Here is a 23,857-nt window from a genome sequence, read left to right as displayed (position 1 = left end):
ACTAGATCGACCGATGTTCTTAGAACCGGACCGGCCGGTTGAACCGATAATTTCACTTAAAACGCAGCGTTTTATGGTCTGGACCCCACTTAGAAAGTCATAATTAAATTATTTAAAAGTTTCTCCATGCTTTTTTAATGGAGTTAAATTATGCAGACACAAAATTATGTAAAAATTGGCTTTCGACGCATATATTTGTTGATTTTTCACTTTTGCTCTGTTAATTTAGAATTTGGTAAACTCTAATGTGGAAAGGATGGCAATGGAGGTGGCTCTTTTGGGAGGAACTCAAAAGGATTATACTTTTTGAAGCAATACTTGTTGTTTGTAACTAAGCTACATGATAAATCAAAGTTTAATTAGTCATTAGTCTCTCTAGACAATTGTTCTTATATATTATGTGTTCTAACTTCTATCAAAACTATAAGGACAATTGACAAGTTATTAAACATAACGACTACAAAGTACAAACCATTAAACTACATAGTACAAATCTGATCAAAAATATGTTTGCTTTATTGTTGTTAATTATTTACTTTTATGTATCTATATATTTAACACTTGAACTCAGAGAATGCATCCTTTGGAAGACCACCACGACCACACGCATTGTTAACGTTGCGAGCAGCTATCTTTAGCTTGGGGGACTTGAGAAACAAACACATACATTTTTTTTTCATTATCATATTATAACAACAACGCTCATAAATGTAACCGTGAGTAAAGAATTCAGTTTTGTCTATGCACCATTGCATGTCCTTTTCACAATTACCCACACCACCGGCTACTTTGATGGGAGCCGGAAATGACGTCATGAATATGACCAAGGCAATGGACATCAATGGGATGATCTTCATGTCTGATTTATTAACCTACCAGCTGATGACAAAATATCTCAAATCAGGAACAATTAGTTTTGCAAAAATGTTGTATATTTTTTGTTTGTTTGAGATCTTTAAATAGGAAACTTGGAATCAACGATTTATACAACATATGGGTATCCTATAGATTAGGGAGGAAAGTGATTCTATTTTTATATGGTTGTTCATATTGAACATTTGACTTGTTCTTTATGTATATCGGTGTATGGTTGTTAGGATGTTGTATATCTTACAAATCGAACAATCGAAGTATTACAATTGCTTTCCGGTGCTCAAAGACTGGGCTATGGGTTTAGGCTTGGCCCTTTAACGGAGAAAAGCAAGGATTTGGTGGGCTTCTTTAAATTTGGTTCGATGGACGATTCTAAATTATGTAAATTAATTTGATATACAGTAACATTTTTGTTTTTTTAAATGTTTTCTGCTGAAGTCAATTTATCAATAAGTGTTTCGTATGGGCTAATGTATCCTTTGGATGATAAACTTAAAGTATCCAAAGCCGACAAAATAAAATTTTAAAAATCATTCAAATTACGAATGTTTTTTTCTTTCTCCAATTTATATATGATTTTGGGATCTGTTACCGTATATACTTACACGTACGGGACAAGGGCACACGGTTTCGCTTTCAACTTCACCTTCCCTTCTCCGCCATTGTTACTTTCTCAGAAGCTTCCAAGTCAACCAATAGAGACTTACTTGTTTGACTTCTTCCTCTCTTACCTCATAATCCTCCTTTTGGACTTTTCAATAAAACCGCCTACTTGAATCTGTACGACTTCTTCTCATTTTTCCATTCTTTAAGTCTTCCCGTTGATTCATTCCGATCTGAAATCTCTCTCTAGATTTCTCTATTTTTCGAATTTTAAATGAACGATTTGTTTTCCAGCTCATTCTCTCGCTTCCGCAGCGGAGAACCATCCCCTCGCCGAGACGTTGCCGGCGGTGGCGACGGAGTTCAGATGGCGAATCCCGCGGGATCAACCGGTGGTGTGAACCTCGACAAGTTCTTCGAAGATGTTGAATCTGTGAAAGAAGAGCTAAAGGAGCTAGATCGGCTCAACGAAACACTCTCTTCATGTCACGAGCAGAGCAAGACGCTTCACAATGCTAAAGCCGTTAAAGATCTCCGGTCTAAAATGGACGGTGACGTTGGAGTCGCGTTGAAGAAGGCGAAGATGATTAAAGTTAAACTCGAGGCGCTAGATCGTGCCAATGCTGCTAATCGGAGTCTCCCTGGCTGTGGACCTGGTTCTTCCTCCGATCGAACCAGGACCTCTGTCCTCAATGGTCTCAGGAAGAAATTGATGGACTCTATGGATAGTTTCAACCGATTGAGGGAGCTTATCTCGTCCGAGTATAGAGAAACTGTACAGAGGAGGTACTTCACCGTCACCGGCGAGAATCCGGATGAACGAACCCTAGATCGACTGATTTCCACTGGTTAGTTTAATCTTCCATTCAAATCACTTCCAGATTCAAGTAGAATCATCATCTAGGTTAACATATGATGACCAATTGGTTTCCGAACACTGATTCCAGGCTTCTTAGTATACAGTGTTGTGGTTGTGAAGAACAGTAACTTCAGATTTTGCGTTTAGACTATGAAAATGGATTTGTATATCTTATGTTGTGCTAGTTCCTAGCTGTTAGAGCTGGAATTGATCTCTGGATACTTAGACATGTTGTTACATGAGTGGTGGTGCGACATTGATACTGTTTTTGTTGCAGGAGAGAGTGAGAGATTCTTGCAGAAAGCAATACAAGAACAAGGAAGAGGAAGGGTGTTAGACACCATTAACGAGATTCAAGAAAGGCATGATGCGGTTAAAGACATTGAGAAGAATCTCAGGGAGCTTCACCAGGTGTTTCTAGACATGGCCGTGCTGGTAGAGCACCAGGGAGCTCAGCTTGATGACATCGAGAGTCATGTGGGTCGAGCTAGCTCCTTTATCAGAGGCGGAACTGACCAGCTACAAACCGCTCGGGTTTACCAGAAGAACACGCGAAAATGGACATGTATTGCCATTATTATTCTCATCATCATCATAACTGTTGTGGTTCTTGCTGTTTTAAAACCGTGGAACAACAGCAGTGGCGGCGGCGGCGGTGGTGGTGGTGGGGGTACCACTGGAGGAAGTCAACCAAATTCAGGGACACCACCAAATCCTCCTCAGGCAAGGCGTCTATTGCGTTGAAGTTGAAGTTGAAGTTGAGTTTCGTTATTTGCATATATATTCTTTCTTTGAAAAACCTTATTATCAAACCAGCTTTGTGTTACTACTTTCTACTGCTGGTTTGTTGTTAATCTCCCGTTTATTTGGTTTTTGTGAAAGAATTTAAAATGTGGGTTAGATGAGAAAATTAGTACAACATTCTCTTGTATCTATGTTTGCTATATGGGTTATATTTACTTGATGTGATTTCAGGGTTTATCGTTTCTTGTTCTATTTGGTTGAAGTATATGAGCCATTTCAAACCAAACGAGGTAATACCAACCGATAACACAAAAACTTCATTAGTCTTGGCATTTTCCAAGTTCGAATATGATACTAAATCTAGACTTTGATGCTATGATTTGTTCTGGGGTGTACTCTTAACATTTTGTTGACTTTTCAGTTGACTGATATGTTGATCCTACTGTGATACTTTTCTTTCTTTTTTTTTTTTTTTTTTTTAATCCCAATTCTGATTCAGATTACAGAAGTTTTCAAGTCTCAAGAACAGTAAAGAAGATCAATATACGTACAAGGGTTACAAACTTGCATTATCATACAAGAAGACCAGTTTTCCAAACACTACCTTAAAACATAACAACAAAACAAACAAGATCATCATCATCATCATCATCATCATCATCATCATCATTTCATCAGATGTTGTTGTAAGCTACAGAGACCAAGTGAGGAACTTTACCATCATCAAAAGGCAAGCTAACATATTCTCTAGCAAACTCTTCGGCTATCTCCCAAACAAGCTCACCATGAACAGCTTTACAATACATATACATCACAGTAGTCGCCGCAAGATTATACAACGTCAACAGCGTTAGAAACGCAGACGTGATCACAATCTGTACCACAAAGAAAGCATCTGTCCACGACTTCCCACCATTCTCGTTATCGTTGAGCTGAGCATAGGCGGCTAAGGTACTAATCCAAACGAGAATCGATTCCGTTGAAGCGAAGAAGAAGATAATCGACAAAGAAGCACATTTCATTCCTTTAACCAAGCGTTTACTTCTCTTCAACGGTGTTATACCCCAAGCTGATTCAACAACAACAACAACCCAAGCAAGAATCCAATTCACATAGAGCTTAACTGCAATCGCAATCGAGATAATCGTTACTAGGGTTACGAAACCTTGGAAATACGAAGAGGCGTAATCGAATTCTACACCGGGAATGGTCTCAATAAGCTTAACCAACAAGAAAGCTAAAATCCCTGGAATCAGAAAACCCCCTAAAACTATAAGATTCGATGAGGTCAAAGTAGCGAGAAGAGGTAAAAACGAAGCGAAGCTCGATTTCACTGCAGAGTTCAATTTCACAGGTCTACCATAGAATCCTTGAAACACACTATAAGCGATTGATCCAATAGCTAAGAGATTGAAGACGGTGATAACAACGATGTAACCGATTACAAGTAAGACCGTTGTTTTGGTATCGATGTCATCATCGTTGTTGTTGTGGAGTCCGCCGCGGAGGAGAGAGACGGTGTTGTGAGAAGCGGATGATTGATCGGTGATGAGAAGGAAGACGGAAGGGTAAACTGTGATGGAGAAGCAGAGAGGGAGGAGGAAGAGAACGGAGAGAGCTAGGAAGTGACGTGAGTGTGCGTTGATGATTCGTTTTGATTCTGATAAGATTATCCAGAGATTCAATGGAGGAGGAGATAGAGATGGAGTTGGAGTCGCCATTGAAGCGTAAGTTAGTAGAAGAAGAATTTTTTTTTTTTTTTTTTGTTTCGTCAAAGAAGAATTTTCTTTTTAGAACAGGGAGTATATGATATATCTGAGAGTATTCTGACTATTTAATTCATGAAAAAGTTAAACGCCCAAGTAATAAAATACAATATATAGCAAAAATCATACGGAAGAAATAATACAAAGAAAGCAGGTGAAAAAATAATACAAAATTACAAGAGTAGCAACACACAAAGGAGAAAGAAAGTCATCAGAAGATGTTCTTGAATGGGTTGGTTAGTGAGTCCTTTAGATTGGAGTAGAGGCCATAGAGCGAGTACTGCTTCAGATTTGCAACCTCATACCACGAATTCAACGCGGTGTAGTGCTTATCCGTGCCCGAAAACGCCAATTGGATCCCCAAGCTACAATCTACTTGTCCTCCTTGGTTCTTGCAGTTTTGCGGCTTGATCGCACATTCTTCTTTGTTGAGGCACACGAATTTCGAATCTCCAGAACACTTCGAGCATCCGTCTTTCTTCCAGAACATGTTCTCAAGCCTTCCTTTCTGGAACTCAAGAACCTAGAATTCACCCAAGATATATGACGATTACATAACTAATAAGAGATGGAAACTTTCTATAAGAAAAATGAAAATGAAGGTTGATATGAGCTTATCCAATTACAAGGGTGAAGCTTGTCACGATGTGATTGCTGTCTGCAACCATAATTGGGAGTGATCTTGCAGCGTATTTTGCACCAGCGAATGCTACCATATATCCCTTGGAAGCATCCTGGAATCACAAAGTATCATCAGACAAACAAATAATTTGATAGGCTAACACATTCATGACCTCTACTTCCGAGGATAAACAAAAATCGTATAGTAATGTTCGGGAGAAACTGTGACGAAGCTACTACTAAAATCACTTTTTCCAGAGGTATCTACACTGAAAGTCTAATGATATACACATTACAAGTTAACCTGATTTCCACCTACTTCGTCAGAAACCAAACTCTTAATCTATAGGAATCTAACATGGCAAGTCTCTGTTTTGAACCTTTCATCTCACTGAAACAAATGCAGAAAGGAACCAGATCGTCCAAGAACAGAGCTTAAAACCTAAACCTTCGTTACCTACGGGAAAATTGAATCTACCAATCCAAGTAATCTCGACAATTAGCTTAGAATTCCAGAGCTAACATTCTAAGCCAGGATTTAGACAAGTCAACTAATCTGGGCATATGATTCCGATCTATACTAAATTTCCTTAAGAGTGACCTAATCCATTCTAATCTGATCAAAAACCTGCAATCGAAACCCTAATTCACCAAGATAAACCAGAGATGAGAACGAACCGGGCGGAAACTGGAGGAACTAGAGGTATTGATGGTAAGGAGTGTGATCTCATCGACTTTAGGTCTGAACACGGCGACCTCAGAGTTTCCGTTGAGCGAGAGATGGCGATGATCGCAGGGAGAGTACTGAACGGATTTGGATCGATTTGTACTGAAGAAAGAATCTTTCGCAGCGAAGGCAATGCCGAAAGTGAATCCATCGCCGATCGCAACAGTAGAATCTGAACAAGGCGAGTAGACTTGATTATTGTCGCCGGCCTCCGTCAATGATGACGTCAGCACCGCCGCGAAGAGGCAACAGAGAAGAAAGAATCTAGCCATCTGTCAGAAAAGCTCCCTTCAAAATTTTCGAAAACTCCGATTCAAGGACATGTCTTCAAATATCATTAATCAAATAAGCCTTTAAATATTTGGGCCTGACTTCATGCGGCCCAAAACAAAATATGCTTTTTTAATTATATAAAAATATACTTAGAGGCACTAATTTAGATATTATTGAAACCTGAATAATTTCTTTAGATTTTTCATATTTTTAAAACTCTTGATTTCGTGTTGGATAAGAGAAGTAGATTCGTTGAATTAGGGATTTGTTTTTTATTTTCCAAAAACAATGTTCAATTATGTGCTGTATTATAAAAATAGCGTCAAATCTGAGCTGGCAAATACAATTATTATTTTGGTGCCAAGTGGGTAACTTGAATTGAAATCGTTAAACAAATCCCACCTAACAGTTTGTTCACTGCTAATCCTATGTCATTAACCACACCGTAACAGATTAATTACGAAATCTGAACCGTTTATTTTAAGTAATCATGGACCCACGTTAATGAACGGATAAGATCAATCCGACATTTCTTGCGATTTGAGAATCCCGATTCCGCATTTCTGTCTTTGTCTCTTGCTTGTTTAGTCTCTCCTCTCCTCCTCGTCCTCAATCATCATCATCTGAGAATTCGCAGCTTTTGCTTCTTCGATAGAAAATCTAATTATCATCAATCATGTCTAAGTTCACGGGATTCTCATCTCTCGCTATCTCTTATTTTCTCTTGGTTTCAACGATTGTTGCAGCCACCGATGTTCACTACTGCGGTATGTTTCGTCTTTCGATTCCCAAAAAGCCTAACTTGATTCATGATTTCCAATTGTTTCCTTGTAGTATTTTGATTGAGTTAGCTATAATTTTGCGATAAGATTTAGATAGAAAGATCCAATGTTGATTTTGACCTCTTGTTGCGTTATAATGAATTCGATTTGTGGGGAACTTTTGATTGTTTGGTTGCAGATAATAACGAAGAGTATGAAGTAAAAGTACAAGGAGTTGATATAACTCCTTATCCTATAGCTAGAGGCGAGCCAGCTACTTTCAGAATTTCTGCTAACACAGGTATACTCAAATTTACCTATGAGGCTATTACTTGTGTTTATAGTTTTGCATTTGATGTATGTAATGGGTTTACTGGTATGATGGGTTTTTTTATTTGGGTTTGTTTTATATGAAGACACTGAGATCTCGAGCGGCAAGTTGGTGATCGAAGTTTCCTACTTTGGATGGCATATTCATTCTGAGACACATGATCTTTGTGATGAGACAAGTTGTCCTGTGGCCATTGGAGATTTCTTGGTAGCGCACTCGCAAGTTCTTCCCGGATATACCCCTCCTGTAAGTTTTTTCTACTTATCTATGCGGGTTTTGTTGATTAATACGAAGCATTTTGGATATAATGACATGATGATGCATTATGCTCATTTGAAGTTGATGTAATTCTATTGCAGTCATAACAAATTGCCTAGTGTAATCGAATCTGTTTAGTTGGATAACTGAAATAGACTGAGAAGAGGTTTAACTTGGTTTCGATAGCATATTATGAGTTCCATGTGGAAGTATTATGTCTATTAAGCGGCTAAAGTGAAGAAGTTTAACCTTCTTGTTGTCAAGATTTGCTGGTTATGGTTTCTATAGTTATATGTTTGTCATACCAAACTTTCGTTTTGTGTTTCTGCATCTAAGGAAGGACCAGTCTAATCCTTTTCTTTCTCATAGGGTTCATACTCACTAAAAATGAAGATGCTTGATGGACGCAAGAAGGAGTTAACTTGCATCAAGTTCTCATTTGATATTGGATTTGGATCCTCCGTGGCCGACATGTAGAGCTGATTTGCTCGACGGGATACACCATCTTGTTCTATACCATGGAACCACTCTCATTTATTTTGTATAAAATACACTCTCCTGCTATACATAATTGTTGATCAAAAACCCTTTGAAAATTCTCATTCTGGACCATTCATGAATCCCCCCATTTATAGAAAAAACAAAGTAATGAATTATTGATTAGGTTTTATAGAGCTGTGGTTAGTTCTAGTTGCAACCTTAAAGCTGAGCCTACTTTAACCAATAGTACATCATTACATCCACGTTCATGGAATTATAAAGACGTGACATACATCATCATTCAACCAAACGTAAACCATTAATGACTTATCAGAAAAGATGAATTTTTTCATAGCTTCAATATACCAACATGTTAAAAGGGACATTCCTCCCCTTTTGCTATGTATTTGGACAAAGTTGGGCTAAAGTTGGGTAAATTCAATGTTTTTTGTTACCCTAATTTAGCTTATCGGTTATCTTCTTTAGTACTACAATGACCCGTCAAAGGAGAAACTTTTGAAAAGCTAACCCACAAAGTAGCTTTTTTGTTCAGTTGAGTACTCATTTCGTTTTTCTCTTATCCAGTCTCATGTTTGTCAATCTTGATTAGGTTTTTGCCTCTCCTCTTTCACAACTTCTTATCAAAGGTTGAAGGTTGAAGCAATGATGGATATGAAGGAGAGAATGGTGAAGAAACTTAAGCTTATTACATCTCTTGGGAACTTGAAGCAGGCGATAGCTCTCCACAAAAGCAATCTTGATCACACAATCTTTCATCAAATAGATGAGAAAGAGTGTCTTACGCCAACGACAATTGAGGTTTCTGAGGATAAACGACTTCAACAGAATCTTGATGAGCTTTTGTGGGCTTTTGAAGAGAAATGTGTAGCTGGTGGGCAAGATTCTGTTGCTTCTTCACAACAAGTCTACGAGGAGTGAGAAAGACTTTCGAAGATTGCAGAAGAGTGAGATTCTTGCTAGAGAATCATAAGGCATCATTCCGAGAAAGAGATGTTTCAATGGATTGTGAGTACAAAGAAGAGATGTGGAGATTGCTTGGGGAGCAAGTTACACCTCCTAGGCTCTTCATAAAGTGTAAGTACATTGGTGGAGCAGACGAGGTGGTGTCTCTTAACGAAAACGAGAAGCTCAAGAAGCTTCTAGAAGTGTTTTCATCAGCTAAGTCGCGGCAGTGTGAGATGTGCGAGAACGAAAGATTTTTGATATGTTCGAAATGCAATGGGAGGTCGAGAGTTGTTGCAGAGCACGAAACCTGGAAGAGATGCATAGAGTGTAATGAGAATGGTCTTGTGAAATGTGCTCTTTGTACTTAATCCAAGATTCCAAGTGCTTAATAACAATTTATTTATATGACTATAACTAATTGTTTTATATGAAACAAAATGCTATGAATATACAAGGAAAATTTTCGAAAACAATACTCAAGGAGTTGAGTGAGTTTTCCAAAATGTTAAACCAAAATCAACCAAAGTGAAGAAAAAAATAATGTTCTATTGACTCTTCTAAAATCCTTCTACTACGGAACACGTATGGCGACATTCGCACGTGCGATACCCGTAGGTAAAGACACGTGTCATTCCTTCAATGGGCAGGACCGTACTTTCACTTGCGTACTTTTCCTTCTTCTTCCGACAACAAACCCAGAAACAGTCTTTCTCTCTTCCGACTCCGTTTACTAGATCAGCCTTCTCGCACCGAAATCTCAAGGTTCGTGTTCCTCTTTTCTGTCTTTTTGGATTGAAAGATTTTTCTCATGTTTATATATAAATCTTCAATCCAAATCAACAAAAGCATGTTCCATCCGATGAACTTATTTGGGGACTTTCCTCTGTCTAATCCACACTTTATAAAAATCGTACCTTTGTATTGTGTTCATAGAACCCAAACGCTGATTAGAGTAAATTTGTTGTTCTGGCAAAAAACCCAATTAGCTCTGAATGCGTCTACACATTTCTTGAATCGGTCATTCTATTGCTGCTACACACTCAAAATCGATATTTCAATGTCTTTGTGAATTGGAAAACATATTGAAAATCTTTGCTGCTTTATCAGTTTTTCATTCGATTCATCGCTGAGCACATTCACAACAAAAACAGATCACTGATTATTAGAATTGTATTGATTCTGAGTGTCTCTCCAAGCTAATGGATCTATATGATGTTGTGTCTAATGTGTAATGTGAATATGTTTCCAGTGATTTCAGACCACAATGGCCTCATTCGATGGGCAAGGGTTTATGATGGTTGATAATTCTTGGGTCCAGACCAAAGCCATTGATGTTGAATCAACAACCGATATCTCTCCTTACCTTTCCAAGATCCTTGAAGATTCCGTCTGGAATGGAAACCGGTCCATTGTCTTTGATGTGTATTGGGATGTCAAATCAGTTAGCACAAAGTCCGAATGGCGTCTATGCTCAGTGAAGTTTAGCACTAAAAACTTCTGTCTCTTCCTCCGCCTGCCGAACCCGTTCTGTGATAATCTCAAGGATCTTTATCGCTTCTTTGCTTCCAAATTTGTCACATTTGTCGGTGTCCAGATTCAAGAAGACCTCGCTTTGCTTAAAGAAAACCACGGTATTGTGATCCGAAGCTCGTTGGAGATTGGGAAACTAGCTGCGAAAGCCCGAGGTACTCCAATTGTTGAGTTCCTTGGAACCAGAGAATTAGCTCACAAGATTCTTTGGTATGACATGAGTAGGCTTGATTCTATTCAGTCCAAGTGGGATGAAGCCAGCTCTAATGATCGTCTTGAAGCTGCTGCCATTGAAGGTTGGCTTATTTTCAATGTCTACGATCAATTGCAGCAGTGATTTTTCGTGGCAATGTTCTTCATGTAACTCTTATGTTAACCTTCTTGATCAAATGGATTTGTGAGATTGCGCTTGATTGCGCTTGATTGATTCATGTTGTGTATTGTGATGAGTGAACAATACTGTCTGAATAAAACATGCCCGGCCTTGTCTTTTTGTCTGAAGATTTTGAGATTATGGTACAATGCCAAAATTTTAAGCTGTAAAAACATAATGAACCAAAAAGAGACAGCGAAATAGAACGAGCAAAAATGTAAATTCCTTGGATAGTTAGATACAAACTGGTTTAACTCTAAATCACATTCACAAGTTAGTTACAAAACTTACAAGAAACTCAACAAAACGTTAGCAACTCTGCCTAGGCTTTTATAGACTGGTAATCTCTGCGTTTGTGGTGTAATGAAACTCGATCTGTAAACGGTGATGAACAGGCGCGGTTGAGGCTAATCCTTTCTTGATATCCTCTTGCAACTCCCTAATTGGTATGGCCGCCAAGAAATTCTTAATATACTCTTTACATGACTCCTTCCCTCTGCTCAAAATCTCTGATTCAGGTTCTGATTCGGATCCTGCTTCCTCTGTGTGAAGAATCTTGTGGATGACGGTTTTATGGTCGAATTTCAAAACGTAAGCTTGATCACAACCCTCGTAAAGCCTTTCTCCAAGTGTGTCAATGATATAGTAAGCTTCTTTTTCAACTTTGAGGACAAAGAAGTGATCGTTCCAACTCACTATGTAAACGTGCGGTGGCGAATCATCATCATAGCTATCACCATTCGCCGAGCTTTCCTCCAGACTAATAATTTCAGCCCAAATACTATCGAAAGACATTGCGCCTTGTAGAAACTCGAATCTACCCTCGTTGATCATCCCATCAGGATGGAAAAACCCAACAAAGGATTTTCCGGGGATAACGGTTAGAGGCCGTATCTTTGCTTGTAGCACGGTATCAAGATCGAAATGCTTGTCAGGGAATTTCTGCATATACGTTTCGTTTTCGCAGAGGTTTCTCCATTCTAAAGAACCTTCTCTGATCAAACTATCGAACTGAGACTTGATTGGCATGAGATTACCATTCTTCTGAAACCAATCCGCAATGACCGCTACAAGAGCAGTGCATGCACTCTCACCAGCTGCTCGCTCGCTTCTCTGGTCAATAGAAGCAAGAAAGACACTTGTCTGGAGCTTCATGTGTCCATCTCGGCTTATCACTTCTTTCTCCTCCCAACTTCCAATCGCAAAACTGTCTTCTCCAAACTCCGAGAACGAAGTTCGTGGATTAGCAGATGAATCTTCATCAATCTTGCTCTGCATATAAAACACATTCAAAAACTGAGAAAAACTGTAACTAACTAAACTGAATAATGATGCTACTTATAAGACCTTACCCCAAATGGAGGATGAGCTTCATCTGAGCTAAGTTGCCTCCGATCAAAATCAATGTCATCTCCACCTTCTTCTCCATTATCCTTCTTTAACAAAGGCTCTCCTTTGGATTTCGGAGACCTAAAGCTCAACTTCCTCTTTCTCCATGGCAATATGCTACGCCGTGGAAGCAGTGATGCCTCATACACCAAACCCGCAGCGGAATCTTCAGCATCAGAGCAACCTGCTCCAACGTCTGATTTCCTGTGGCTATAATAAACCCAATCTTCGTCTTCATCGCTAACTTTCGCGCCACAGTTTAATGAAGTTCCCACACCATTTGCATAAGACAAAGGTCCATAAGAGAAAGATTTTCTCATACTCATCAATTCTTCTTTGCCTTCATCAAAATCTGTCTCGAAATCATCAAGCGATTCTGATGATTCAAAGCTTGAGAATCTGCCTTCTTCTTCCCTGCAAGCCTTCTTGGCTTTCCTTGTAGAAACAAACTCTGTGAAAATCTTGACTTTTCTGAGACCAGCTTTGATTGCAGAGACATCCTCCTTCTCAACTGAGTGAGTTTCAGTAGGCTGTTGTGGCGATGGAGATGGGAGAGGCAAAGGCACAACCGCGGTTTGTGCTGCCGAGTCTGATGTTTCTGGAGTAGTTCTAAGCTCAAGCAGGCTCAATGATACCTAAAGGAACAAGAGATTCTCAAAGGTCAAAAAACCAATATCCAGCCAACAAAGTAGAGAAGTGTCTAAAGAGAGAAGTAACCATACAAAGAGCAAAGGATGTGTCTCAGAGGCCACACAAGCAGAGAGCGTAAGTGGTATGTTTATATCGAATTCTTTTTTATCGGTCACACACGCGTACTCAGCAAGATTCAAAAATGCCGTTCCAACAACAGGAGCTTTATTCTTCTGCCCTTGCTTCATTCCCTAGAAACAAAATCAAATATCAATCTTCTTTATCTTTGAGGATGACACTAACAAACAGAACCAATTACCTATACTCTCAACCTCTACAATAGAAGGAATCTTATCAAGGTCTAGTTTAAAGTCTTTAGAATCAGCTGAATCAAACAGGTTGAGACATTAATTGGTATCAAAATCTTACAACCAATAAATTCAAAGAGTCTCATGATTTGATGATTATCCAGCTAGGGTTTCATCTACAACCTAATTCACCATTTCCAAAGTTTCAACATTTGAATCTAAAACTTAAATTTCAAATCTTCGGATACTGATTAAAACTTACATTGGTGAAGACAGAGAAAGTTATCTCCCAAGGATAAAACAAACTGTCCTTGTAAGAAGTGAGTGAACATAAGCTCTGAAACTCTTCATCTTCCCATGAAACGACATCGCTTTCTCCCACAGCTTCCTTGGTGAAATTCCTCTTCACCGACCTTCTCAAAGATCCCAATGTCGCCTTAGGACCTTTCCAACGAATCTCCACCGTTAATCTATCTTTCTCCGGTACACCTTCCCTCACCAGATCCCAACCCTCAAGCTTCTTCACGGAAAGCTTCACCTCGTATTTCCTCGTAACTAACGGCGGCCATGGCCGCCACTTCATCATCTTCACCACCATTTACGCAAAAACGAAATTTGGAGTCGTCAAGAAAAAAAGGAGAATCACACAGAAACGTAACAAAACTCTTTAGGAGTAGTTGAGAAATTTAGGGAAACCTAGAGAGAATCTAGAAAAAAAAAAAAAAAAAAATGGTTTCTTTGCCTTCAATCTAGTTTATCTAAGAATAAAAATCAATGCCCAAAAATAGAAAGTAGATTTTAGACCCAGAAATGAGAAATCTATTATAAGAGGTTTCGTGGAAAAGAGAGATCAAAAAGTAAGAAAATTGAAAGCAAAAATAACAACTTGTTGAAATTAGCTTCAGCTAAAAGATTGCAAAAGTTAAGCCGTGACGAGAGAAGAAAACAGTAGAGATAGAAAGTGGCGCACAAACACAACACAAGCACAAGCGTGTAGACAGAGAGAGACAACGAAGAAAGTGAAAAAGAAAGATCCCAACTTCACAGATCTGTCCCTCTCTCTCTTTCTCTAACGATAGAGCCCAGTGGCTGACGGATAGAACGAACCAAACCGGCGTTAAACCAATGCGTGGACTAATTGAACCGTGGTTTAATAAATCCGGTTTATATTGAATTCTTTGATTTGATCATATCCTCAACGTCACGGGTGGGGGAAGCGGCTGCTTAACGGCGTTAACAAATTCCGTTTTTTGTCTTTTTCTTTTACTTTTGTTTATCAATTAGACAAAAATAAATTACTTCAATTTTGGTTGCATGTGTTGGAATCTGTAGACCATGTGTTTTTGTCTCATGATTCTTTAATTGAAACTTACTTACCTTTCTTCTTGCACTTATTATTATTTATCCAAAAAATTAGTTTCACTTTACATGATTATTTATGGGACAACATGGTTCATGCCACTAAATGTGGTGGTCACTGGTCATAGTTATGCTTCACACTAAAGGAACATACGGTATCTTTGCATTACGCATGGTCATCCGTTTTATCCGATTAAAATTTGGTCCAAAAACGAGTTTTGTAAAAAAAAAAATTAGGTGTTACTTTTGCAATTAGTGTATAAAATCTAACTAAAACAAAATTCCAAATGGAGCCACAATAGTGAAAGATTTTTTTTCTTTTTATACATGTCATGACTTTATAAATTATTATTTTATAAATTAGCACTAAACTTTATTCTTTATCACACAATAAACTAGATCTCTAAAATTCAATTAATTATAATGTTAAATATGTATAATTTAAATAAAAATTTACATAAAGCAAAATGTCAAGTGGATCCCTTGAAATAAAGTGAAACTTCATTTTCCTTTAATATTAGCACTAAGTAGCAATCAAATTGATTTATACTAGGTACTAGATATTAACCCGCGGTATACCGCGGGTAGGTTTATATTTTAGTTAAATTAAAAACTTTTTTTGTAAAGATGATTTATAAATATATGATATTATTTTATTTGATTTTAAATGTATAGTACACTGCGAGTATTATATATTTTGTTGATATTGTTTATATTGTTTAGTGTTTAAGATTATACACTTGTATTTTAATTGTTAATTTTAGAGTTTCATCTATAGCATACCATCTTGTATTAATATCGATCTAAACCTGTCAATTCTAAGATTTTATAGCTTGTATTAAAGATTGAATCACATCATACACATTAAAAATATCTAATATGTTATTAATTATTGTAGTATATAAGATTATAAATTTTCAAAATAATATGTATGAAATTGAATAAATATACAAATTATGACCCGTTACTCAGTCGAAAGTTTTCTTAAATCTATTTTTAACCCGTTATAATATTTTTTCATGTATAAAACAGTTTATATTCGTTTTTAAAAATTCAAATCATGGTATATGCAAAATAATTCTAATTTTTTTTGATATACCGATGATATGATGATATTATTTGTTTCGGAAAAATAGAATCATATAAAGATGAGAAGTGAAGTATAATAATTAATAAAAAATTAATATGATAATTTAGATATCAAATCTAATATGTTGATTTTGATTGGTTACTTTTTTAGAAATTAATAATGTATTTCGTTTTTCTAATTAAATTAAATTAATTAAATTAGTATTTGACTTTTTAATCCTTAAAGAGATGAATTAATTTACTCTTTGAAATTTTATTTTTAATGGCACACCTATGTAATTAATTACAAAAATTAAGGTTACATTTAAAATGTACTTCCCAAATAATATAGTAGGATTAAATAGACAAAATGAGAAAAAAATTGGATTATATTTAATTAAAAAAAAAAGAATTTTATAAGTAACACTTTGATAGAAGAAAAATCCAGTTACTATAATATTTAACTTTTACTCTTTAATGGATAGTGATGAATGAATATACAAATTCTTTAAAGGAAATGAATCCAAAAGAAATTAATATATTTTCTAAAACATACATATATCAAAGGTAATAAATATTTTTATTTTTTTTCGTCGAAACAGGTAATATATATTATTGAAACAAAAAAAGAAGAAAATAATAAATATTTCTTAAAATTTGGGCCTATAAATACATGAGATTGGGCCACCATTACCATCTACTTCGTTTTCCTTCAAATTTAAACTGATATCCTTCGATTTCTCTCCATCTCTCAGACGCAATCTAAATCCAAAATCTATTGCTGCGAATAGTAAGATGCATAGCTCACTGGAGACCACGGCTCCGGCGACGTTGGAGCGACGAGGTATATACAAATTTCCTTTTAAAATCGTATATCGGTGGCAAAAAATCTCGAGTTATGGTGGTTTATAGTTTGGTTTAGAGTCAGCTGGATGATTAAGGTTGAGAGATTTAAATTGTGTTTAAGTCAACAAAATAATTTAAGATAGTCCTTGCTTAGATTTTTAATCTTTAGTCTCTTTTCTGTTTGCATTCCTGTAGAATTATTTTGGCAGAACCTATGTTTGTGTTTATGAATTGTCACAAGACTCTTGCTTTATGTTTCAAAGACTTATATAAGCAGTTTTACGTGGAACATAATCACCAGAGTCAAATCTTGGAGACAAACTGATACTAAAAGGGTTGAAATTTTACGGTTTCCATGGAGCGATTGCTGAAGAAAGGACACTGGGGCAGATGTTTCTTGTTGACATTGATGCGTGGGTGAGTCTGAAAAAGGCTGGTGAATCAGACAACTTAGAAGATACAATTAGCTACGTCGACATTTTCAGGTTAGCTAAATACATAGTATCCCGATTTGCGTTCATCTTTAAGTTGTATAGTTATGATTATGTTGTTGACATAATTGATATTGTTTGCAGCCTAGCTAAGGAAATTGTTGAAGGGTCACCAAGAAACCTTTTGGAGACAGTCGCGGAACTTATTGCTTCCAAAACGCTTGAAAAATTCCATCAGATAAACGCTGTTCGAGTGAAGCTCTCAAAGCCAAATGTTGCACTTATTAAGAGCACCATTGATTATTTAGGGGTCGATATATTCAGACAGCGAAACACTAGTTCAAAGAACTGAATAACCCAACAAAACTTTGTGTCGGGACTTATATCCATGAACTTCTCTTACACATCTTCATATCCAAAAGCTTTGAACTATGTTAAGAGCTAATTTAGATGTTCAATATTTTCTTTTCTTTCCTTTATGTTCTTTCGAAATTGTCGTTATTTTCTTAATAAATTACAAAGAGTTATCTTCTTAAAAAGTCTGTTTATGTTTATTGTGTCTGTTTTTGTAATTCTAAAGCATCATTGCCCATTTAGGTGACCAGTGATCACACAAAGAGTCAATGAGCATTTTCTTTTTGGCCGTTCATGTGTTTGGTGTGGTGAAAAAATGAACGTGTAGAAACGGAAGGAAAAATTCCCTAACATAGTCAAAGACTTTGATCAGATGGGTTTGATTGGGCTAACAAGTAAAAATAAAAAGTGGCGGGTAAAGGAAAAAATCGGGCTATGGCCCAATAAAATAGGCGGATAAGGGAATAGGCAGGCCCATTTAAACCCTTTGGTTGGAAGAGAAAGAAAATCACAAAATCAGAGGAGGAGACGAAGAAGACCGAACCCTATTTCCGACCATGTCGCAGCCGAATCTTCTAAGATCCGTCATAGCGCAGGCAATTCACGGAGAGAAATCGGTTGTGTCTCGACGCAATTTCTCTTCTTTGCGTAGTAAATATGATGGTAACGTTCTCTGATTCGGCAAGAAATCTATCAAACTATCGTGAGTGTAATTGATTTGCTTATTTTAACAGAGAGAGAAATGTTTGCGAAGACAAATAGACGTCGTTTATTGGCTTTTTTAGTGGCTACCTCTCTCAGCTTCCATCTCTGGGGTAATGTTGAGTTTTTTTGCTGTTTTGTGGTAAAGAGCAAAAAAAAAACAAATTCGTTGTAATTTTTTTTTCAAACATCAGAATTTACCAAGAAGAAAAATGCTCGGCGTGAAGAAAAGAATGAGGTAATCAATTGTTTATTATTGGTTTTCAACATTTGGAAGATTTAATGGAGTTGAAATACCAAAAAACTTAAATAGAGAAACTTATACATTTGTGCTTTCTCTGATTTGCAGGCGAAGAAGGTGCAGCAGGTGGATCTGGAAGAATTAAAATAAGAAAAGATTATGTTTGATGCAGTGAACAAAACGAATGTTAATGTGTTTAGTTACTTTATGTTGGATTCCCTTTGTGTTTAAATCCAACATAACTAAATGATATATTCATAGCAGAGGAACTATCTTGCTCCAGATATATAGAATTAGTTTACTAATTGTAAGGAGACACATTTCATTGGAAAGAAATGGGGACAAGTAATGTTCCAATTCCTCATCATCACCCAACATGTTGCCATATTTAGATCCGAGTATGTTTTTTGACGCATCACTTTGGCATATCATTTCTTTATCCACCCCCATTTAGATTCTATTAAAGGAATCTCCAATGGCTGAAACTTCAGAGATGGTAAAACTAAGTTTTGAGACTTTTGATACCTGAAGATGTTTGTCTACCTCCACAAAAAAGTTTGGATTTGTCTTTCGCACATTTTCTTAAATACGGTTTCACTATTATAATGATATAAATTGATAGGCCTTGGTGAAATAAATCACTAAAAATATTGTAATAATTAACATATACTGTACTATGTTTTCGAGTATTATTTAGATTTGCAACGCACAAAAAGAAATTAGTTGATAACTTAATCTAGTCTTCTGAATCTTCTCGGTTAATGTCATCGAGGATTACAATGAGAGAAACTATAAAAGCAAAGTCAACATTCGGATAGACAGTAACCGAAAAATTACTCTTCCCAATTAATATGCTTTGTGCCGTATGTTTCTTGTGCATCTGAAAAAAACAACAAAACAACAACAATGACTCAATTAACACGATCATATAACTAGCTAGTCCGGTTTATACAATTTACAGACAATTTGATCAGTGTAATTACCTGAGCAACAATGGCATCAGATTTGCCGGCGTAGACGACACAAGACCGGTCGATCCAACTTCCTTTAACATGGAAGTCGCAAATCTTCATTTCTTTATTATGAGCCAAAAAGATGTCTAGTTTTGGCTTCATTATTTGAATCATTGAAGATCGTTTCAATGTGTATAATAGATCACTTTGGTCTGTACTCTTCCCTCTATATACTAGCCACCTATCATGCAAGCTCACCTTCTACAATTTTTATGTTATAAGAAAAAAAAGTTGTGGATCAGATTTTATTGGATGATCTATGACGATTTAACATACTCGAATGAGTGATGATGATTTTGATATTATTTACAATTAGTTGATAGACGTATTGAAAAAGTGTACCTCCATGCAAGTTATAAGAGCATGTTTGTGTATATATGATTTGCATAATGAAATTTTTTTTTTGTATCACCATGAAAAAATTGTGCCTCTCCATGCAAGTTATAAAGAATTGTAGTTGATAGACGTATACTTACATTTTCTCTCAAAGTCAAGATTGGAGTATCGTATGCGTCCAATAAAATCCTTTTGTCGCTGATGCTAAACAAAGGTTCCTTGACTTTGAAAAGGAGATTGCCGTTAACGTCCGTGACGGCGAAGTTACCATCGGTTAAAGTCATCACCTTCCGTACGATTCCCAACTCGATAGGGTACGGTGCACAGAAATTAGGGCTAACGATCGCCATCTTTTTGAAGATCTCTCTCTGTTTTTTTTTTCTCTTTTACGATTCTTGTATAAGGTGGAGATTTGTGTTCGTTTCTCAATCTTTTTAGTTATTTATAATTAGGATATTCCAAGTATTGTGTGAAACAAATCTTCGTGTTTTTAATTTTGTGTTTTTGGCTATATATGTTTTGTTTATTTTTAGAACTTATCTTATTTTAAATCTGCTAGCCAAGTTGCAAGCTGCAAACACGTTAGCGTTACTACACTTTTTTTTTTTGGTTATATAAAAAAAAATAGTTTGATGGAAAAAAAATATTATAAATTGAGGAAATATCTTCTTTTTTGCCAGAAAAGGAAATTAGAAGAAACGTAAAATTAGAAGGTAACTTTTGGTAGGATTAATATGACTTAATTAAAAATGATATGAATGGAGTATGAAAAAGAGAATGATTTTGTTGATAAAATATACTGTCATATAAAATTGGAAAATCCATGCATATTCAATCAAAGTTTTTCTTTTCTTTTTCAATATACCTTTTTAATCCGCTTTAAATACTTCATTATATTTAATTCCTCACATCTTGATCACGGATTATAAATCAAATTTATGTAAAATTATCTTCTCTAAAAAAATAAAAATAAAAATTGAGACATATACATGAGTAATAAAATCCAAACCTTTAATAACAGGGCCAGGACGTTAACGACGGTTAAGTTAGATAGACAAGATTTTGAGCTCGGCCCATTTATCAAAAAGCCCAAATAAGAAGACACACACACGTAAAGAAATCAGTGAGACAAGGTCAAAGCTTCTTTATTGTCTCGGGAAAAACAACAAGGAATTAAACAAATATTAAAAAAACTGGGAACAAAAAAATCCAGTAGAAGTCGTGGGGTTCAATGTTCATGTAAATTGATTGACACGCCCCCTAAACCCAAACCTCTCTTTTTTTTTGTTTCTTATATTATAGAGAAAAAGAGCTTTTTCCCGGAAAGTTGTTCTCATCTTGGAAAATCAAATCTCGGAAACGCAGTCTTCAGCTAAATCATGAGCAACGAGTAGTAAGTGTTTCTCTCCTCCTTGAGAGCCATTCTTTCGTTTTCGATTTTACTCACACCGATTTCGATTTTTTGTTGTTGTAGCGATTATCTGTTCAAGCTTTTGTTGATCGGTGACTCCTCTGTTGGAAAATCGTGTCTTCTTCTCCGATTCGCTGTGAGTTTGACTTGATTTTGATTCTTAATTGATTCCGTCGTCGAGAATTAGCTCGTGTTAGGTTTCTTCTTTTGTACTGTTTCGTGATTTTGGGATTTGTTGCTATTTCTAGGATGATGCTTACATTGACAGCTACATAAGCACCATTGGTGTTGACTTCGTAAGTTCATTCTTTGACCTTGTTTACATACATGATCGAGATTGTTTTATCCCAAACTTACTTATAATGTGGTTGGTTTTGCAGAAAATTAGGACGATTGAGCAGGATGGGAAGACGATTAAGCTGCAAATTGTGAGTTTTCAATTATATAATATGTTTTGGATGATTGTGTTTACTCAATTTTACTGTTGCTGCTCTCTTTTAGTGGGATACTGCTGGACAGGAGCGTTTCAGGACCATCACTAGCAGCTATTACAGAGGAGCTCATGGAATCATTGTGAGCAATCTTTATATTCGCTTTCTTACTTGCTTTTTTTTGGCTTACCTAGACTAGTGTTATGTCCCTATTTCCATTTCTCATTTTAAGTGGTTTAGTCTGAGATTGGTATTGTAATGTTGGAATATGAATCATTTTAATGTTGTAATCCACCCTTTAAGTGATGAACCTTAATGATGATAATTGCAACAGATTGTTTATGACTGTACTGAGATGGAAAGCTTCAACAATGTGAAGCAGTGGTTGAGTGAGATCGATAGATATGCCAATGAGAGTGTTTGCAAGCTTTTAATCGGTAACAAGAATGATATGGTTGAAAGCAAAGTTGTTTCCACCGAAACTGGAAGGGTAAGCTCACATCCCTAGTTAAGTTCCCAGCAATTTTTCCATTTATGATTTTGCTTCTATCTTATGCATAACATCCTTTGCATGGTACTTTCCCCTTTCCTCATTTGATCATTTCATGGTTTCGCATATCTTTAACCATGTGATGATATTACAACCATTGAGATTGTTATACCAGAATTTACGGCTATGAATGTAGATGATCTCTGACCAAATTCCCAAAGCTAGATGATCTGAATCCACCGAGTAGAAATTGCTTATTTTTGCAGCAGCTGTTACTCCTGATACAACTGTGAATTGGTTTTCTTACATTTCATCTACTCAAAATCACTGCAGGCCTTAGCAGATGAGCTTGGAATTCCCTTTCTTGAGACCAGTGCCAAGGATTCTATTAACGTTGAACAGGCATTCTTAACTATTGCTGGCGAGATAAAAAAGAAGTATGTTCACTATCTTTAATCTTTCGCCATAATTTTTTCTGCGAAGATTTAACATAGATTAGGTTTAGTAAACTTGTTCTATTACTATATTCCTTGATCACCATTATATACATCAAATCATTCTCTGTGTTTTTTTCTGCTGCAAAGCATCTTGATTCTCCACTGTTTTCATGAAATAAACTATTCATGTAAAGTTTCAAATCCGAAGTGTGCTATTCTAGACTTGATGACTAATGGAAAGCAAATCAACAAACTAACTGCTGTATCCTTGTAGCTTCCTCAAGCTTGTGTACTTAACTTCTGTTGATAGATTTTCCATATGGTTGATATCTTGTATCGACATTTGCTGATTCAGTCTAGTTTATGTAACATGGAGAATTGAGTCTAATCATATCGTAACTCATTTTCTTTGCAGAATGGGAAGCCAAACGAATGCAAACAAGACATCTGGTCCTGGAACTGTCCAAATGAAAGGTCAGCCAATCCAACAGAACAATGGCGGTTGCTGCGGTCAGTAGTTTAAAAAATGTTTTAATCAAAACTATCTGAGACTCTTTTTTTACTTCCTTTTTAACTAAGTGTTGTGAAAACCAATGGCTGTTTAAAACAACTAAGAAATGTAATATTCCATGTCGCTGTGTCTTGAATAAGCTATGGTGTTAGTTGCAAGATACTTCTCTTTAATATAGTTCAGTCTTGACTTTGACCACACAGGGATATGCAAGCAACTCATGGTTTTGAATTTTGATTGTGTATATATATTAAAAATAGTGATAGATATTCGTTGCTGTATAGGCTGGACCATGTTCATTACCATAGATATTTAAAACTTGCAGCTAAGTCCATAGAATGAGGAAAAGCAAAAACAACATATGAGAGATAAATCTCAATAATGTAAATGCTGAATTATATATACTTCAAAGATACGAGTCCAAATCAAATTCTTCCATTTTCTTACGCTAAAGTATACGGATTTCCAAAAGAAGATTTGTTCTATTTCGTTTACAACGCAATTCTAGTTTATAATAACTCATCATATACTCATGTGGTTTCAAAATACCCCAAATGCATGTTTTTCTAGAAACAATCAGTTTTCTGATTTTGATGAAATCAATCATACCTAGATTCATTCATTTACTCCCACAATTTTAGAAGAAAATCTCATTCCTGCACATCCTTATTTAAAAAATAAAATAAATCAAAAGTGATCTTATTTGTTTGTGTTTAAGTTTTATAAATTCATTTT

The 23,857-nt window shown here is 36.2% G+C and overlaps 12 protein-coding genes across 16 annotated transcripts; 7 read left to right on the top strand and 5 right to left on the bottom strand.

The window, feature by feature from the left end:
* Positions 1-327: 327 nt before the first annotated feature.
* On the bottom strand, positions 328-926 carry AT3G11825 (Bifunctional inhibitor/lipid-transfer protein/seed storage 2S albumin superfamily protein). The gene has a single exon (NM_001084668.2). The coding sequence runs from the start codon at positions 855-857 to the stop codon at positions 555-557; it is 303 nt and encodes a 100-aa protein (NP_001078137.1). The 5' UTR covers positions 858-926; the 3' UTR covers positions 328-554.
* Positions 927-1,367: 441 nt separating this feature from the next.
* Positions 1,368-3,314, top strand: SYP121 (syntaxin of plants 121). 2 transcript variants are annotated; one of them, NM_202559.3, is made up of 3 exons: positions 1,368-1,653; positions 1,771-2,324; positions 2,613-3,314. In NM_202559.3, exons 2-3 carry the CDS (start codon positions 1,844-1,846, stop codon positions 3,077-3,079), a joined length of 948 nt encoding a protein of 315 aa, NP_974288.1. In that variant the 5' UTR covers positions 1,368-1,653; positions 1,771-1,843; the 3' UTR covers positions 3,080-3,314. The 2 variants fall into 2 exon arrangements, with proteins under 2 accessions (NP_974288.1, NP_187788.1); NM_112015.3 differs by having other exon boundaries at positions 1,368-2,324.
* Positions 3,315-3,559: 245 nt separating this feature from the next.
* AT3G11810 (uncharacterized protein) lies at positions 3,560-4,848 on the bottom strand. The gene has a single exon (NM_112014.3). It carries the CDS (start codon positions 4,798-4,800, stop codon positions 3,754-3,756), a length of 1,047 nt encoding a protein of 348 aa, NP_187787.1. The 5' UTR covers positions 4,801-4,848; the 3' UTR covers positions 3,560-3,753.
* A 29-nt stretch (positions 4,849-4,877) lies between these two features.
* AT3G11800 (Expp1 protein) lies at positions 4,878-6,630 on the bottom strand. Its single transcript, NM_112012.4, has 3 exons — positions 6,145-6,630; positions 5,472-5,579; positions 4,878-5,368 (listed from the first exon to the last, which is right to left on the bottom strand). The coding sequence occupies exons 1-3, from the start codon at positions 6,463-6,465 to the stop codon at positions 5,057-5,059; spliced, it is 741 nt and encodes a 246-aa protein (NP_566401.1). The 5' UTR covers positions 6,466-6,630; the 3' UTR covers positions 4,878-5,056.
* Positions 6,631-7,000: 370 nt separating this feature from the next.
* AT3G11780 (MD-2-related lipid recognition domain-containing protein / ML domain-containing protein) lies at positions 7,001-8,725 on the top strand. 2 transcript variants are annotated; one of them, NM_001202933.1, is made up of 5 exons: positions 7,026-7,233; positions 7,427-7,528; positions 7,644-7,804; positions 7,972-8,025; positions 8,186-8,483. In NM_001202933.1, the coding sequence occupies exons 1-5, from the start codon at positions 7,143-7,145 to the stop codon at positions 8,291-8,293; spliced, it is 516 nt and encodes a 171-aa protein (NP_001189862.1). In that variant the 5' UTR covers positions 7,026-7,142; the 3' UTR covers positions 8,294-8,483. The 2 variants fall into 2 exon arrangements, with proteins under 2 accessions (NP_566400.1, NP_001189862.1); NM_112011.4 differs by lacking the exon at positions 7,972-8,025 and having other exon boundaries at positions 7,001-7,233; positions 8,186-8,725.
* AT3G11773 (Thioredoxin superfamily protein) lies at positions 8,606-9,727 on the top strand. Of its 2 annotated transcripts, NM_001202932.1 has the most exons (2): positions 8,886-9,220; positions 9,289-9,727. In NM_001202932.1, the coding sequence occupies exons 1-2, from the start codon at positions 8,960-8,962 to the stop codon at positions 9,628-9,630; spliced, it is 603 nt and encodes a 200-aa protein (NP_001189861.1). In that variant the 5' UTR covers positions 8,886-8,959; the 3' UTR covers positions 9,631-9,727. The 2 variants fall into 2 exon arrangements, with proteins under 2 accessions (NP_001319525.1, NP_001189861.1); NM_001337951.1 differs by having other exon boundaries at positions 8,606-9,663.
* Positions 9,728-9,877: 150 nt separating this feature from the next.
* Positions 9,878-11,323, top strand: AT3G11770 (Polynucleotidyl transferase, ribonuclease H-like superfamily protein). The gene is made up of 2 exons (NM_112010.6): positions 9,878-10,024; positions 10,512-11,323. Exon 2 carries the CDS (start codon positions 10,527-10,529, stop codon positions 11,127-11,129), a length of 603 nt encoding a protein of 200 aa, NP_187783.1. The 5' UTR covers positions 9,878-10,024; positions 10,512-10,526; the 3' UTR covers positions 11,130-11,323.
* Positions 11,324-11,367: 44 nt separating this feature from the next.
* AT3G11760 (structural maintenance of chromosomes flexible hinge domain protein) lies at positions 11,368-14,725 on the bottom strand. The gene is made up of 4 exons (NM_112009.4): positions 13,755-14,725; positions 13,277-13,435; positions 12,518-13,189; positions 11,368-12,437 (listed from the first exon to the last, which is right to left on the bottom strand). The coding sequence occupies exons 1-4, from the start codon at positions 14,088-14,090 to the stop codon at positions 11,496-11,498; spliced, it is 2,109 nt and encodes a 702-aa protein (NP_187782.1). The 5' UTR covers positions 14,091-14,725; the 3' UTR covers positions 11,368-11,495.
* Positions 14,726-16,600: 1,875 nt separating this feature from the next.
* On the top strand, positions 16,601-17,857 carry FOLB1 (Dihydroneopterin aldolase). The gene is made up of 3 exons (NM_112008.2): positions 16,601-16,763; positions 17,067-17,250; positions 17,341-17,857. Exons 1-3 carry the CDS (start codon positions 16,715-16,717, stop codon positions 17,546-17,548), a joined length of 441 nt encoding a protein of 146 aa, NP_187781.1. The 5' UTR covers positions 16,601-16,714; the 3' UTR covers positions 17,549-17,857.
* A 182-nt stretch (positions 17,858-18,039) lies between these two features.
* Positions 18,040-19,005, top strand: AT3G11745 (uncharacterized protein). 2 transcript variants are annotated; one of them, NM_112007.3, is made up of 4 exons: positions 18,040-18,213; positions 18,285-18,365; positions 18,447-18,490; positions 18,602-19,005. In NM_112007.3, exons 1-4 carry the CDS (start codon positions 18,108-18,110, stop codon positions 18,641-18,643), a joined length of 273 nt encoding a protein of 90 aa, NP_566399.1. In that variant the 5' UTR covers positions 18,040-18,107; the 3' UTR covers positions 18,644-19,005. The 2 variants fall into 2 exon arrangements, with proteins under 2 accessions (NP_566399.1, NP_001326560.1); NM_001337950.1 differs by having other exon boundaries at positions 18,285-18,490.
* Positions 19,006-19,081: 76 nt separating this feature from the next.
* Positions 19,082-20,259, bottom strand: AT3G11740 (LURP-one-like protein (DUF567)). Its single transcript, NM_112006.4, has 3 exons — positions 19,983-20,259; positions 19,477-19,707; positions 19,082-19,373 (listed from the first exon to the last, which is right to left on the bottom strand). The coding sequence occupies exons 1-3, from the start codon at positions 20,190-20,192 to the stop codon at positions 19,230-19,232; spliced, it is 585 nt and encodes a 194-aa protein (NP_187780.2). The 5' UTR covers positions 20,193-20,259; the 3' UTR covers positions 19,082-19,229.
* Positions 20,260-21,001: 742 nt separating this feature from the next.
* ATFP8 (Ras-related small GTP-binding family protein) lies at positions 21,002-23,488 on the top strand. Its single transcript, NM_112005.4, has 8 exons — positions 21,002-21,235; positions 21,317-21,389; positions 21,502-21,549; positions 21,634-21,681; positions 21,755-21,826; positions 22,019-22,174; positions 22,508-22,611; positions 23,027-23,488. The coding sequence occupies exons 1-8, from the start codon at positions 21,222-21,224 to the stop codon at positions 23,127-23,129; spliced, it is 618 nt and encodes a 205-aa protein (NP_187779.1). The 5' UTR covers positions 21,002-21,221; the 3' UTR covers positions 23,130-23,488.
* Positions 23,489-23,857: the final 369 nt, after the last annotated feature.

The sequence above is a fragment of the Arabidopsis thaliana genome, chromosome 3 (assembly GCF_000001735.4).
Source record: "Arabidopsis thaliana chromosome 3, partial sequence".
NCBI classification, from domain to species: domain Eukaryota; kingdom Viridiplantae; phylum Streptophyta; class Magnoliopsida; order Brassicales; family Brassicaceae; genus Arabidopsis; species Arabidopsis thaliana.
Note: the sequence above shows the minus strand (reverse complement) of the source record. Positions and strands in the feature narration are given on the sequence as shown.

What these genes read in the sequence shown, in the direction of transcription:
- AT3G11825 (NM_001084668.2), bottom strand. Translation starts at nt 857, where the DNA reads ATGAAGATCATCCCATTGATGTCCATTGCCTTGGTCATATTCATGACG.
- ATFP8 (NM_112005.4), top strand. An exon ending in GAGGAGCTCATGGAATCATT is followed by an intron (nt 21,827 to 22,018) that starts GTGAGCAATCTT and finishes TAATTGCAACAG; the next exon opens with ATTGTTTATGACTGTACTGA. An exon ending in GCTGGCGAGATAAAAAAGAA is followed by an intron (nt 22,612 to 23,026) that starts GTATGTTCACTA and finishes TTTTCTTTGCAG; the next exon opens with AATGGGAAGCCAAACGAATG.
- AT3G11773 (NM_001202932.1), top strand. Translation starts at nt 8,960, where the DNA reads ATGATGGATATGAAGGAGAGAATGGTGAAGAAACTTAAGCTTATTACA. An exon ending in CTGTTGCTTCTTCACAACAA is followed by an intron (nt 9,221 to 9,288) that starts GTCTACGAGGAG and finishes GAGAATCATAAG; the next exon opens with GCATCATTCCGAGAAAGAGA.
- AT3G11800 (NM_112012.4), bottom strand. Translation starts at nt 6,465, where the DNA reads ATGGCTAGATTCTTTCTTCTCTGTTGCCTCTTCGCGGCGGTGCTGACG. An exon ending in GTTCCTCCAGTTTCCGCCCG is followed by an intron (nt 5,580 to 6,144) that starts GTTCGTTCTCAT and finishes TTGTGATTCCAG; the next exon opens with GATGCTTCCAAGGGATATAT. An exon ending in TCGTGACAAGCTTCACCCTT is followed by an intron (nt 5,369 to 5,471) that starts GTAATTGGATAA and finishes GGTGAATTCTAG; the next exon opens with GTTCTTGAGTTCCAGAAAGG.
- SYP121 (NM_112015.3), top strand. Translation starts at nt 1,751, where the DNA reads ATGAACGATTTGTTTTCCAGCTCATTCTCTCGCTTCCGCAGCGGAGAA. An exon ending in AGATCGACTGATTTCCACTG is followed by an intron (nt 2,325 to 2,612) that starts GTTAGTTTAATC and finishes TTTTTGTTGCAG; the next exon opens with GAGAGAGTGAGAGATTCTTG.
- AT3G11770 (NM_112010.6), top strand. Translation starts at nt 10,527, where the DNA reads ATGGCCTCATTCGATGGGCAAGGGTTTATGATGGTTGATAATTCTTGG.
- AT3G11760 (NM_112009.4), bottom strand. Translation starts at nt 14,090, where the DNA reads ATGGTGGTGAAGATGATGAAGTGGCGGCCATGGCCGCCGTTAGTTACG. An exon ending in CTTTCTCTGTCTTCACCAAT is followed by an intron (nt 13,436 to 13,754) that starts GTAAGTTTTAAT and finishes TTTTGTTTCTAG; the next exon opens with GGAATGAAGCAAGGGCAGAA. An exon ending in AGACACATCCTTTGCTCTTT is followed by an intron (nt 13,190 to 13,276) that starts GTATGGTTACTT and finishes TTGTTCCTTTAG; the next exon opens with GTATCATTGAGCCTGCTTGA.
- AT3G11810 (NM_112014.3), bottom strand. Translation starts at nt 4,800, where the DNA reads ATGGCGACTCCAACTCCATCTCTATCTCCTCCTCCATTGAATCTCTGG.
- AT3G11780 (NM_001202933.1), top strand. Translation starts at nt 7,143, where the DNA reads ATGTCTAAGTTCACGGGATTCTCATCTCTCGCTATCTCTTATTTTCTC. An exon ending in CAGAATTTCTGCTAACACAG is followed by an intron (nt 7,529 to 7,643) that starts GTATACTCAAAT and finishes TTTTATATGAAG; the next exon opens with ACACTGAGATCTCGAGCGGC. An exon ending in TTCCCGGATATACCCCTCCT is followed by an intron (nt 7,805 to 7,971) that starts GTAAGTTTTTTC and finishes TAACTGAAATAG; the next exon opens with ACTGAGAAGAGGTTTAACTT.
- AT3G11740 (NM_112006.4), bottom strand. Translation starts at nt 20,192, where the DNA reads ATGGCGATCGTTAGCCCTAATTTCTGTGCACCGTACCCTATCGAGTTG. An exon ending in TCTTGACTTTGAGAGAAAAT is followed by an intron (nt 19,708 to 19,982) that starts GTAAGTATACGT and finishes TAAAAATTGTAG; the next exon opens with AAGGTGAGCTTGCATGATAG. An exon ending in CTGATGCCATTGTTGCTCAG is followed by an intron (nt 19,374 to 19,476) that starts GTAATTACACTG and finishes TGTTTTTTTCAG; the next exon opens with ATGCACAAGAAACATACGGC.
- AT3G11745 (NM_112007.3), top strand. Translation starts at nt 18,108, where the DNA reads ATGTCGCAGCCGAATCTTCTAAGATCCGTCATAGCGCAGGCAATTCAC. An exon ending in TTTGCGTAGTAAATATGATG is followed by an intron (nt 18,214 to 18,284) that starts GTAACGTTCTCT and finishes TTATTTTAACAG; the next exon opens with AGAGAGAAATGTTTGCGAAG. An exon ending in TCTCAGCTTCCATCTCTGGG is followed by an intron (nt 18,366 to 18,446) that starts GTAATGTTGAGT and finishes TTCAAACATCAG; the next exon opens with AATTTACCAAGAAGAAAAAT.
- FOLB1 (NM_112008.2), top strand. Translation starts at nt 16,715, where the DNA reads ATGCATAGCTCACTGGAGACCACGGCTCCGGCGACGTTGGAGCGACGA. An exon ending in GGCGACGTTGGAGCGACGAG is followed by an intron (nt 16,764 to 17,066) that starts GTATATACAAAT and finishes CATAATCACCAG; the next exon opens with AGTCAAATCTTGGAGACAAA. An exon ending in AGCTACGTCGACATTTTCAG is followed by an intron (nt 17,251 to 17,340) that starts GTTAGCTAAATA and finishes TATTGTTTGCAG; the next exon opens with CCTAGCTAAGGAAATTGTTG.